Raw genomic sequence first — 13014 nt, 5'->3', positions numbered from 1 at the left:
ATACCCCTGTAGACGATACCTGATGACTCCCTACCACAACACTGGCAACATCAGACACAGAGACGGATACAATTATTCCCTCTGCAGAACACGTTCTTATTGAACAAACGTTTGGTATTTTCAAGTGAGTGAGTGAGTTAAAAGTTTACGTCACATCGGCAATATTTCAGCCATATAGTGACGAGAACATTAATACAATTTAAACTTAGATGTATAAAAAGCTGTCAACGATGGACAGTATAATAACTAGAGTATCACAGTTTCGATTTTAAAACTAGTTTAGAATATATTATCATTCAACAATACAATATAAAAATGGGCTATAGATCACCAGCAACCAAATACTAGGGACCGTGGGGACTTACGATACTTCTTTTACCTGCGCGGTTCCCCAGCAGGATTTACACCATCCCTTTAGCTGCTGGCGATAATACGGATTTTAGCCATCAATTAAAATAACAAAGATACTACGATTAAAACTGTGGCATGAATAAAGGTACTAAGAAGGATGTTGTCTTACATATCCTCTCGGGGGACAATAATTTTACGCTACTTCAACCCCCTTTGAGGATACAGCCACTAACCATCTTAGTTACAAATTACACACTACCAATATTATAAAATATAACTATCTACACATCTCAAAATTTATCAATTAGTTCATTTTCTTTTAAAAAAGCAATAATTAAATGAGAACTTATTCTATTAAAAAGATCCTTAAGAGATGATGATTTGAAATAAGTATCCCTTGTGATGGAAAAATCAACAGCAGGGCATGCTTGACTGTGATTCTCTCATCACAAGGGATCCTCGCCTTTCAATAAATATTCATTTCTATACCTCCAATGGCCAATACGACATCGTCGTATTATGACCTGTTCAAATCTGGCCTGACAACAAAAGTAGGTTTAGCCGATTGTTTGTTTTATTTAATTTAATTTATTGATACCTACTTGGGTGTCCCACTTTATCTGCATCAGATCTCGGATATATGATCCAATCACTGGCTTATAGTCTGTGTATGGAATAAGAAGTGTTGTCACAGATTTGTTGAGTGCTGCTTTTGCAGCAAGATCAGCCATTGTGTTCCCAGTAAGTCCAACATGGCTGGGTTACCAACAGAAAACGATGGCGTATTGGCCAGTAGCAAGTTCATTATATAATTCAACAATTTCGATTAAAAGTGGATGTTTAGTGGACTGATTTGTAATTGCCTGAAGACAGGAAATAGAATCAGAAAATATAATAAATTGTTTATGTTTTCATTGTTTACTGATGTATTCTAGTGCTGTTAATATGGGTTTTGATTCGGCTGTAAAAATGGAACAGTTATAAGGAATTCTAGATGATATAGTCCTAGATCCAATGATGGTGGCACTAGCAACTGCGGCACCATCCTTGGATCCATCTCTAAGTATTTTAAAGTTGGTTGGTTTGTTGTTTAACGCCGCACTCAGCAATATTCCAGCTATATATATGACGGCGGTCTGTAAAATAATCGAGTCTGGACCAGACAATCCAGTGATTGATATCATGAGCATCGATGCACGCAATTGGGATCGATGATCGATCGAGCACTTTCCTTGTCTACCTCTTAGATTGAGAACCAATCCAATCAGAGCATGTAAATATGTTGTTTCCTGAGCAATTTTACGTAATATAGGAATTTTCAAACAGGATATAGTAATTAATCAAATAGGTGAGGTGACAGTTCAGCAACAGCAGCAGTTATGAAGAAATGATGGATTTAGCATGAGAGACCACATTGCCCAGAGCTACTTCAGTTAGAAAAAATACAAACCGAAATCGTTTGTTCTGTTTGTTTGTTGTTTAACGCCGCACTCAGCAATATTCCAGCTATATGACGGCGGTCTGTAAATAATCGAGTCTGCACCAGACAATCCAGTGATTGACAGCACGAACATCGATCCACGCCATATTAAGCCATTTCATCAACAAGGCCAAACTACTAAAAATAGAATTTTAGATACTTCCGCTCTATTTTAGGTTCGCGCATGCGCGAAAAACGAGGGACAAACATTGCCATTTGTCCCTCTTCCGCTTGTTAGAATCGTAGCGCTGTTTCGGATATTTTAACACGATGCCAGCTAAACACTGTGCGTATGGGATCTGCCGAAGTGACAACCGCTATACGGATAGGCCTGACATGGCAGGGATCCATTTTATTTTGTTTCCTAAGTTTCACAAGCAGCCTGAGAAGTGTGCAAGGTGGGTTCGCGCTTGTTGTCGAGAGGGCTTTACGAAGGTCAACAAGTACACCTACATCTGTTCCAAGCACTTTATCGGCGGGAATGGTCCTTCACTTGGACATCCCGATCCTATCCCGGCAACGTATACTTTTGATCAGGTACGTGTTATGATTTTGTGTATTTTTGTCATTATAACGTCAGATACATACATCTAGATCTATGTCGATACACCATAAGTAGACTAGGCCTAGAAGGTCAAATTAATGTTCGATGTTCAAAGTGTTTACTGGATATGTCATACGACATTTTGCCAATTTGGTGAACAGTTTTCAGATTTAACAACTGATTCAGATTTATTTAATTAGGAATTATGACAAGCATTAATTTGGGTTCAAATGTCATGGAAAATTGATTAAAGCAACCATGTGAGGAATAAGTAGATTCTAGGCCTATGTTCCAAACATAGTTGCAGATTTGTGCAGTCCATATATTATTTTTTTTCAAGGTGGTGAAATTTTCAAAGAAAAGAAAGAGCCCTGTGGAGAGATGTCCCCTTCCATGTAAGGTATCCAGGTTGGAGCCCACTTCTACAGCAGGTGATGGCCTATCTTTACTTGCAGTGTGTGCAGCTGACCACCCATACACCTCTAGAAAGCACCTGGAGTGGCAGAAAACAGTCAATACCGAATTGGTATGGACCAAATTTTATACTGCCATAAATGTATAACATTTGTAAAAAAAAATAATTTAAGCCTGTAATCAGATGTAAAATGGGCTCTGCAATCATATTTAACTATGTAAACAATGGTAAATATTAGATCCATATTTTGTTTAAGTAAAAAAAATTATGGTATGCAATTTTGGAATGTAAACCATTAATAATATTATCCTAAAGGAATATTTACTTTGTATATAGACATAGTTGCAAGTCAGAGTTAGCTTCAGCAGATAACTTGTTTATGAAAATGTCACCTTACACCTAACCTTAAAGGGTTAGACCTGTTTTTGTTTTCTTGTCTGCCACAGTCACACATGAACATTTTTAGGTGTGCCTTTTGGAATAAAGGTTCAACTAGAAGACTCATTAATGTCATTTCACCATGGCTAGATAATAAGCAGTTGTAATTTGAAAGTTATTCCCTGTCCTTTTCAATTTCATTGAAATTGATAACACTGTTTTCATTGATGCATTAAGCATTTAAGCACGTTGTTTGTTCACCGTTTGTTTATCTTATTAATAGCAGCTGATGCAGTCATTGTAGTAGGTGGTATTATGGTATTGTTGAAAAAATATATTTTACAAGTATGACCTCAAGGCAACAGGAGGGGCGGTGGGGTAGCCTAGTGGTTAGTGTGTTCACTCACTATGCCAAAGAATGGTTTCAATTCCCCACACGAGCACAATGTGTGAAGCCCATTTTTTGTGTCCCCTGTCGTGATATTGCTGGAGTATTTCTAAAAGCGGTGTAAAGCCATACTCACTCAGGCACCAGGAACTTACTTCAACCATGACATTGCCACTAAGATACAACAATTTCCTAACCATGCCTTAGATGTAAATGAGCAAACACTATGTATCATTAGTTAATTTTTATGTCAACAGGAACAGAATGTCTGTGCTACTGGTGCTGACACAGAAGAGGCTACCTTGACTGAGCTCAGGTCCAGTGATGCTGCCTGCCAAGCAATGCCGACAACGAAGCATGAGTCCAACCAGACTGAGTTTGTGTGTTCCAGCATTCTGGTATCTAAAATTTATGAAAAGATGACTGCACAAGTCCCTGATTCAGATTGTGAAATAAGCAGGGATCTTGACAACAAAAGCTGTGATTTACTATTTGATAATTTGGTATCTAATAAGAAGAAATTCAAGTACTATACTGGCATGAAAACTGTTCATTTTAATCATCTTTTTGCTTCCCTTGGTGACAGTGTAAATGACATTTGTTACTGGCGTGGAAATAAGATAAGTTCCAGTAAACCTGGCAAGTGCAGGGTTTTATCAATCAAAGACCAGCTTGTTTTGACACTTGTCAGATTAAGGAGAAACTTTCCAACAAAAGATTTATCCTATAGATATAACATCAGTGTCGGTTCTGTTTCCTGTATCATTACCACTTGGATTCAGTTTCTGTACATGAAATTTATTACTTTGAAAGATCACATCTTTCCTTCTAGACATCTTATCAGGAAAACATTGCCATCTGTGTTTAAAAGCTTCAAAAACATCAGAGTTATTGTTGATTGTTTCGAAGTGTTTTCTGAGCGACCAAGTGATTATGGTGAGCAAGGCAACATGTACTCTCAGTACAAAACTCACAACACCTTGAAAGTTTTACTTGGTATTTCTCCAACTGGTGCTGTTACATTTTTGTCTGATGCATATGAAGGTGGCATATCAGACAGAGATATTATCAGGAAATCAGGCTTTCTGGAAAAAATTAACCCAGGTGATTTGATCTTAGCCGATAGAGGCTTCAATATCAAAGATCTCCTCATGAGCCGTAGAGCACACTTGAATATTCCTCCATTTCTAGGCAAAAGGGACAAGCTGACTCTTCAAGAAGATATCTTGACTCGATCTATTGCTAGAACAAGAATACATGTGGAGAGATCAGTGGGAAGGTTGAGGGAGTATCGTATATTAAACACAGTTATTCCTCTTTCAATGAAACACTTAGCGTCCCAGATAGTTTTTGTTATAGGAATGCTTTCCAACTATCAGCCACCACTTGTTAAATAGGGCATTAGCCCATTACCATGATTGAATGTATATTACATATGATAGGAGGTACGATAATTCTAGCCCGAGTAGTTGTCGTTATTAGCTGATTATTTTTCAGTATCTCATAAATACTACTTCTTTATACAATAAAAAGCGCACTAAAACATGTACATCATGAACCAAGTCATTGCTCAGCATCCTTCGCCAGTTTCCAATTGCGATGCCATATTTTGGTGTTCAATCATGACTTGTGACTACCTGCAGCAAGAAATAATAACAAAGAGTAATATTGTTGTCAAATTTTTATTGACACCTCATGTATATGTCCACGACTGGCGCTGGTGAACAATTTTAGACTCATGTCTGTTGCAGTTTTCACTGCGTCCTTATCAAATAGCTACTAATTAGTTGATCAGTTTTATTTTTGTGAAGATAGATGTTTGAATCATTCACAATTGTGATCTGTTCTGTGTCATAATGTTCATACATATTATCCCAGAAAATCGTTTTTGGAATCATGCTTAACTTTCTTCAAGGACATGAAGCCATCATCATATGAGCTTTGAACCACTTTAATATTTAACAGCATTGTTGGCTGTAGTACTTCATTTGTGTTATTACATGTCCCTGAGGGTGAGATGTATTGTCATAACTGTTATTAGAAAACAGATATTACAATTATTTCACTGTTTATCAAGGTATTTTCCCCAACAACTGCAGTATGTATTGGAATGATCATTTGAACATGGTATTGTTGTACAAATTGATATGTCTGTCATGGGAACAGGCCAGAAACATTGACCCAGTTTCCGTATAGGAGGTATGACCCAGTTTCCGTATAGGAGGTATGCACACTTTTGTACAGCGTGAATAATTGACATGTCAAGACTACAACTAGAAAAGGGTAAACATTACGGAGGTATCTCTCAGCGAGAAGTATGATTCATGGTTATATAAAAAAAAACTACACTCATAACCATTGTTTCAATTGTAACAGTATCTGCATGTCTCCACTGATCTAGTTTATGATAAAATAATATTCCAACAATGTAACTATTACTTTGAAAATAGTAATAATGAAAAATATTAATAACATTACCACTGCAGATATGCAAAACATTTTTATGCCTTTCAGCCCAACCATTTTCTCACCGCCATAATTGTTTGTTAAACTCTAAGCAATGACAAATATGTTCTGATTGTCAACTTAGTACCTCTTGTTCCTTGAAAACAATAACAAATGTTTCAGGAATTCATTACTGGTTTTGTTTTCATGATATGATTGTTTCTTTTACCAATTATGTATTTAAACTCAAATGTGTCCTTTTCTCCTTCCTGATTCTGAAGGTACCACATGCAATTTTGAATCTTCTTTGTTACTTATGTACGATTTATGACAGTACATGTACTTGCATCAATAAGTAGGTATGCGACAAAATCTCTTCATGCTGTGTTGATCAAAGTTAACTTGTATCCACATTTGTGAAATACTTAGTCCATGAAGTATAAAAAATAATGACAGTACTGCACATTATTGTTATCATGGTTGTTAACATAACTTGAATAACATTATCTGGACAGTTAGTTGCTTTGCTAAAGCTGTACACCATGCATACTAGTTATTAACGTTCATCATTATCACATTGCATATACAATGTTAGAAGTGAAAAAATGTTGAAATGTTTACTAACTTGAATAACGAGAACAAGTTCTAGCCCTCACGATACTAACTGGGAGCAAATGTGTTTCACTTTCTTCATGAATGCGGCACAAGAAAAATATTCACCATAAGTGTGGTACGATATGGAGCTCATTTAGTATAATGTCAAGTTTACACATGAAGTATATTGTACTAATACTCATGACAACCTCACAAGGAGACACTGTACAGTGTATTAAAAAAATATGAATAGTATTGCTTCTTTGTAAGTTTTTCTTTTGCCTCAGTTGGATTAATGTTTTCAAGTACTGATGGGCACTTAATTTCTAAAACACCATCAGCGACATCTGTACTGAGAGACTGTAAGATGCCATCAGGGCTACATCCTAGTTCAGGATACTTCAAATTTATCCAGAAACCACTTGCAAGGCAGGTAAATGTTTCTACATATTTTAATGAATAGTCTTCAAAGGCTCTTTTTTCATTATGTGATCCATAACTCATGTCAACAGTATTAAAACAATCAATACCCCATACATGTGATGATAACAAGCGATATCTACCTCGATCTGTGGATACCATAGAACAGTCTTTACAAATAGATGCTGTCACTCTGTACCACCTGGCATTATGCCACTGATCAGAAATTGCTTGACCCACAGTACCAGGTACTTCACAAGGGCCAACCCCATACTCTGAAATACTTTCTTTCACATTTTCAATGAAAACATCACATTTATCCATCAGATGTAACTTCAAGTCATTAGACAATTCATAATCATCATAAGTAATTTCTAGGATACTCTGCCATGAAGTATTTGTATCCAAGGCTAGTGCAGAAGAAATGAAAGCAGTTGCAAAACTACTGTCAGCTCTATGAGACTGATCTGCAACAGGACATGGGTCATGATCAATAACACGGTTAGGAGCTCTCTTTTTGCTGTACTGCAAAGTGTGGGCTGGTTGTGGGTTTCTAGTTTTGTTTCAGGGTTTATTCCAGGAACAAGAGAAAGAAGTACATGAGGGTGCTGTATAGCCAAAGTTGACAGTATAATCCTCTAATGCAAACAACAATCCTGCAATGTGGCTACAACGTCCAGTGGCTGAACCTACACAATCACATGATGCATCCTGGATGACAGCAAAATTATCAAGAGTAACATGTACATGGTACATCATACCTAGTCTGTATGATGGAAGACATTCACATTTAAGATAATAATACTCATTTTTAGAACATGTTTGAATATTTTGTATGTGGCCACTCTTAAAAAAAGCTTGTCCCTTCTTCATTGGCTTTGCAGTGCTGAAGGTGTTGTCCTGATCATCATCATCATCACTGTCATTGATAGGAGTGACTTGTGGTAGAGGCTGTAGTCTGGCTGATGCAATGATATACAGGTATATATCACCATATGAGAAGGTTGGTGGGATGTTGCCAGAAGGGAAGGCCTTCCATCCAGTGATAGGTGGTGTGGGAGGTTGCCTCACAGCCGAACACGGACTTGAACTGTAATACAATGAGAAAATAGTGCAATACACAATCATGACACGGGTAACTATTTGGCTATATAATTCATGCACCAGTGCAACATATTATTGTAACATGCAACCTAATATTGATGTCAAAATGCACTAAATGCATGTAACAAAATATATCCAAATTTGTTTGTCTATAAGTCTAACCCTTGTGTATCCACACATCAATCTTGGATCACATTCAATACCTGTACAGTTTATTTACCATACTACATAACTAATCTGTGTTGTGTGTAATTTGTTATGATTTCGTGGGCTTGACATTGTCACATTGTAGGTACTTCTAGATTGTGTGCAAATGTTCATTTTACGTTTCACAGCAATAATCCAAAAATAAACAAGACACAGGCAGCAGACCAGCCTGTTTCAACTTTTATATATATATTGGACCAGGGCTAGCTGAATTTGTTTAGTGCAACTGCGTTTTCATGTCAACATGCACCTGGTTCAAGTTAAATCAACTTCCTTAAAACCGAGCTTTGGACATTGTAATATCATATATATGTGATGCAAGTATTATCTTTCTTAAGGGACCAATTATTTTGATTTAATTTGGGGGTGGGGTGTGGGGTCCTGGGACTTCATAACAGAAGACCCATAGGATATTGAAGACCCATAAGACATAAAGCTTTTGAAAATTAGAATATTCCGAACATTTTTTTTTTAACCTGATGGAAAAATCTTTTCTGATTCCTGTAAAAAAATCTTTTTTGAGTTGATTAATTCAATTATATAAGTGATTAATATAATTTTCTCAGAATAAAATATGCTGTGAACAGTAATTAAAATTCCCTTACATTTTATTTTTGGGTACTTTTTAAATGATGTTCCAATACAAATGTTGTTCACAATATTAAATCCATTTGACAAAAGTTCACAGAATTCAATGCCATTTCAATCCAGAAATGGAAATGCATCAATAATATTTCAACCCATTCTAAGGCAATCTTTGCATTTGGTCAAAGATAAAATCTGGAATTGAAACTTCATAGTTACCTGTTAAGAGATGCCAAAACATCTTGAACCTTTATTTGGTACCATTTCCCATTATCAATAGAAATGGCAATGTCTGTGTCCTGCTGAGCTCTGATACACTCTTGACATCTGTGGGAAAACAATGGGTAAACATCAGTTATGTTACAATTTCAGATATTGATCAATGAGTAGATGAATTCAGTTTCCAACCACTGAGCTTACTAGTAAATGACTGCATGATTACTTTCCATCTATATTATTACTAGTAATATTAGTCCACTCACTTTAATCATTGTTATGGGGTAATCATGATAATAAGATCAAATTTTTTGCAGAGTATAGTAATGCCGAAATGCTCTTACTCGTGACCTGAAGCAATGGTGTTATATACTTAACCTGTTGTCATTTTGAAGTAATAATTATACATATTAATAACTAAGTTAATTGTATACTTCTGTTCATATTAGCCCAAGTGTGTGAAGAAAAACACTACATAGAGATGAAAATGACAATAAAGGTGTTTGGTAATTCGATTCTATTTTTACGTGGAAATTGTGTGGGATTATTTATGCCTTAAAAAATCTGGAAAATAATAGTAATAATAACAACAACGTTTGCATGTGTAAATAGAATAATTGGCAGAGGTACATATAGTATTGTGGCTGCCAGACCAGGTTGTGGTCATCATATGAATATATAAAAATAATAGAGGAAATACCGTATCATAGCCCAAGCTGTTAGATTAAAATGGTGAAAACAGTTATTGCCCTTTTTCAGACGAACGTTTAGTGCCCGAATTCTCTCATCCAGGCAAATGTCGTTCTGATAACGAATACGACAGAGCACGACAGATTTAATCTATTATTCCCACATACATTTATGGAGTTGAAACACAAAAATGTATTTCAATATTATCCGTTATTAGCATAAACAAATATTACGGAAATCACTTCCGGTTTGGATTTTGATATGACGTCTGTCCCGTAAATTATATGCTCATCGGGTTAATCATCAGAGCACCTTAATACCATTGTAATAACAATCACGGCACGATACCGTTAACAAAGATATATATTTCATAGATTCTCATAACTTACATATACTATTTTTAACGAAATCCAATAAAAAAGACGACTTACCTTTCGACGAGTTCGGTCTTCGTTCCTGTCATCGACAGGCCTCGGCACTCCAACCACCGTTTCAGCTGAACAACTGAATGTCTATCGACGTCTGGATAAATAAACTGAGCTCCAGGGACATCTTCGGGCAGCAGAGAAACATTAAACAAAGGCGAGGTAGAAGCCATGCTAATACTGATGTGGGTAAACGGCAAAACAACTGTCAAATAGAGGCGCGCGAAAAACTGCAATGTTTGTCCCTCGAAATATTATTGTGTATCACGTGACGCGTATGTGCACATAAACTCTGACGTAATCGATTAAATGGCTTATTGGGATCGATGACATGTATCAACCAAGTCAGCGAGCCTGACCACTCGATCCCGTTAGTCGCCTTTTACGACGAGCATAGTCACCTTTTACGGCAAGCATGGGTTGCTGAAGACCTTTTTTATCCCGTAATCTTCACGGGTCACAAGTCTTACAGGTTGACAAAGTAGATGGCTAACAACTTCTTTATTTACTGTAATGGCGAAGTTTAGGAAAAGATCCTTTGTAATAATGTACATGGTACACAGCATGCTTATAGTAGATGGAGGATTAACAGTAACAACAATTGCATGTCAGAGAGATTAACATGAGAAGAGAGATTAACATGAGAAGGTTAAACAATGACAACAGGATAGTCTGGTCCAGACTCGATTATTAAACAGACCGCCAAAACGACAACAGGAATATACTGTAAGAACATGATGGCCAGAGAACACATGATAAGTTGTTATTCATAAATTGTCTCTTCTTTTTCATCCGTCAACTACTTAGTAATGTCTAATGATAAACAACAAACAAACAATAAAAAAAATGGTCAAGTTGTCAAAGCTTGTTAATTTCTGTTTCAGTTTCGTCAGTATCCTGCTGTCCTGAATTCTCTGGAGCTTCTCCCTAAATATTTCCTCCTCTGTAGTTAACTTCTTTGGAGGTTGCACGTCAATAGGTGTTCATGATATTAATCACAGGATTGTCTGGTCCAGACTCGATTATTTACCGGGGTATAGTAGAGAATAGGTCCTTGACGCCAGAAAAGGCACTGCGCGTTATTCATAGTGATGCACAGCGATTCGCAACATTGGTTGGTTTGGCGGTCTGTAAATAGTCGAATCTGGACCTGACAATCCAGTGATTGATATCATGAGCATCGATGCACGCAATTGGGAACGATGACATGCATCAACCAAGTCAGCGAGCCTGACCATCCGATACCGTTTGTCGCCTTTTACGACAAGCATAGTCACCTTTTACGGCAAGCATGGGTTGCTTAACACCAATTCCACCCCGGAATCATCACGGGTCTCCAGCGATTGTTGCGCACCGGGACCCGTGAAGATTCCGGGTAGAATAGGTCTTCAGCAACCCATACTTGACGTAAAAGGCGTCTAAAGGGATCGGGTGGTCAGGCTCGCTGACTTGGTTGATGCATGTCATCGATCCCAATTACGTGGATCGATGCTCGTGATATTAATCACTGGATTGTCTGCTCCAAACTCGATTATTTACAGCATGGGTTGCTTAACACCAATTCCACCCCGGAATCATCACGGGTCTCCAGCGATTGTTGCGCACCGGGACCCGTGAAGATTCCGGGTAGAATAGGTCTTCAGCAACCCATGCTTGACGTAAAAGGCGACTAAAGGGATCGGGTGGTCAGGCTCGCCGACTTGGTTGATGCATGTCATCGATCCCAATTACGTGGATCGATGCTCGTGATATTAATCACTGGATTGTCTGCTCCAAACTCGATTATTTACAGACCGCCGTCATATAGCTGGAATATTGCTGAGTGTGGCGTTAAACAACCAACAATCGCTGGCTGAGGTCGCTACATTCTCAAACCAAAATGTCGGCCGAGTTTGGACAGCGGAACAAGAAATTCTTGCCTGGATCAACGGGGAAATGACCTAAGGCGGGTACCAACCCATCATTCCAATTGCGTGAATTGATGATCATGATATTAATCACTGGAGTGTCTGGTCCACACTCGGGATTATTTACGGACCGCCGTCATATAGCTGGAATATTGCGGAGTGCGGCGTTAAACAGCAAAGCCAACCAACATCCTCAGTCTGCTCCGCATCTTCAAAGTAGTCATAAATTTCATTAGTTCGTCATCGAGCCTCTTTCATTACGTTCTTCATTAGGACAAGGCAACCAAGCGGTAGTTGCGTCGCCATTTTGGAAGAGTGCGCAAGCGCTTAGAACTGTTGCAGACACCGGGATGAGTGATAGAGTGTTGATATATTTGATATCAAAAGACACGAGGGTGAGATTTTATTTATCATCCATTATCAATCTTAAATCGAAATACGAAAATAGAAATTTTGAGTAGCGAACTTTATTTGTTATTGCCGTATGAATACATTTCTCATGTGAAAAAACAAACGACTTTTAGTGTGTACCTTCATTTATAAAAAAAATAGTGCCCAATGAAATTTCCGTTATCGGCACTAAAGACACAGTTCACACGGAAAAATAATGCAAGAATGCCTTTATCATGTTACTCGATCCCAAAACTGAGGATATGGGATCGCGTTTCATTGAAGACGCGCATGTAACGTACGAAGCAGGCGTCATAGTAGCAACCTCGCTAAACCGCGAATAGCTGGCAATTTGTTTACCTCCCTGTTCACCCCAGAAGAACGCGGTACAAATGCTCTGGACTTTGATCCTGAAAGAATGGAGGATATTTCCCTCTGTTGTTCAGAGTTAATGTGGGAATAATTATTGATGCTG

The 13014-nt window shown here is 37.7% G+C and overlaps 1 protein-coding gene and 1 pseudogene across 1 annotated transcript; one reads left to right on the top strand and one right to left on the bottom strand.

Moving 5' to 3' along the window:
* Positions 1-2097: 2097 nt before the first annotated feature.
* On the top strand, positions 2098-5015 carry LOC139448347 (uncharacterized). Its single transcript, XM_071229890.1, has 3 exons — positions 2098-2368; positions 2716-2901; positions 3814-5015. Exons 1-3 carry the CDS (start codon positions 2102-2104, stop codon positions 4951-4953), a joined length of 1593 nt encoding a protein of 530 aa, XP_071085991.1. The 5' UTR covers positions 2098-2101; the 3' UTR covers positions 4954-5015.
* Positions 5016-6805: 1790 nt separating this feature from the next.
* On the bottom strand, positions 6806-10415 carry LOC139448682 (uncharacterized; annotated as a pseudogene).
* Between the last annotated feature and the right edge of the window lie 2599 nt (positions 10416-13014).

The sequence above is a fragment of the Haliotis cracherodii genome, unplaced genomic scaffold (genome assembly GCF_022045235.1).
Source record: "Haliotis cracherodii isolate W230 unplaced genomic scaffold, xgHalCrac1.p SCAF_7, whole genome shotgun sequence".
Lineage (NCBI taxonomy): Eukaryota > Metazoa > Mollusca > Gastropoda > Lepetellida > Haliotidae > Haliotis > Haliotis cracherodii.
Note: the sequence above shows the minus strand (reverse complement) of the source record. Positions and strands in the feature narration are given on the sequence as shown.

Excerpts from the sequence above, each read along its gene's own strand:
- LOC139448347 (XM_071229890.1), top strand. The coding sequence starts at position 2,102 with ATGCCAGCTAAACACTGTGCGTATGGGATCTGCCGAAGTGACAACCGC. Across the intron at positions 2,369-2,715 it reads CAACGTATACTTTTGATCAG|GTGGTGAAATTTTCAAAGAA; the intron begins GTACGTGTTATG and ends TTTTTTTTCAAG. Across the intron at positions 2,902-3,813 it reads AAACAGTCAATACCGAATTG|GAACAGAATGTCTGTGCTAC; the intron begins GTATGGACCAAA and ends TTATGTCAACAG.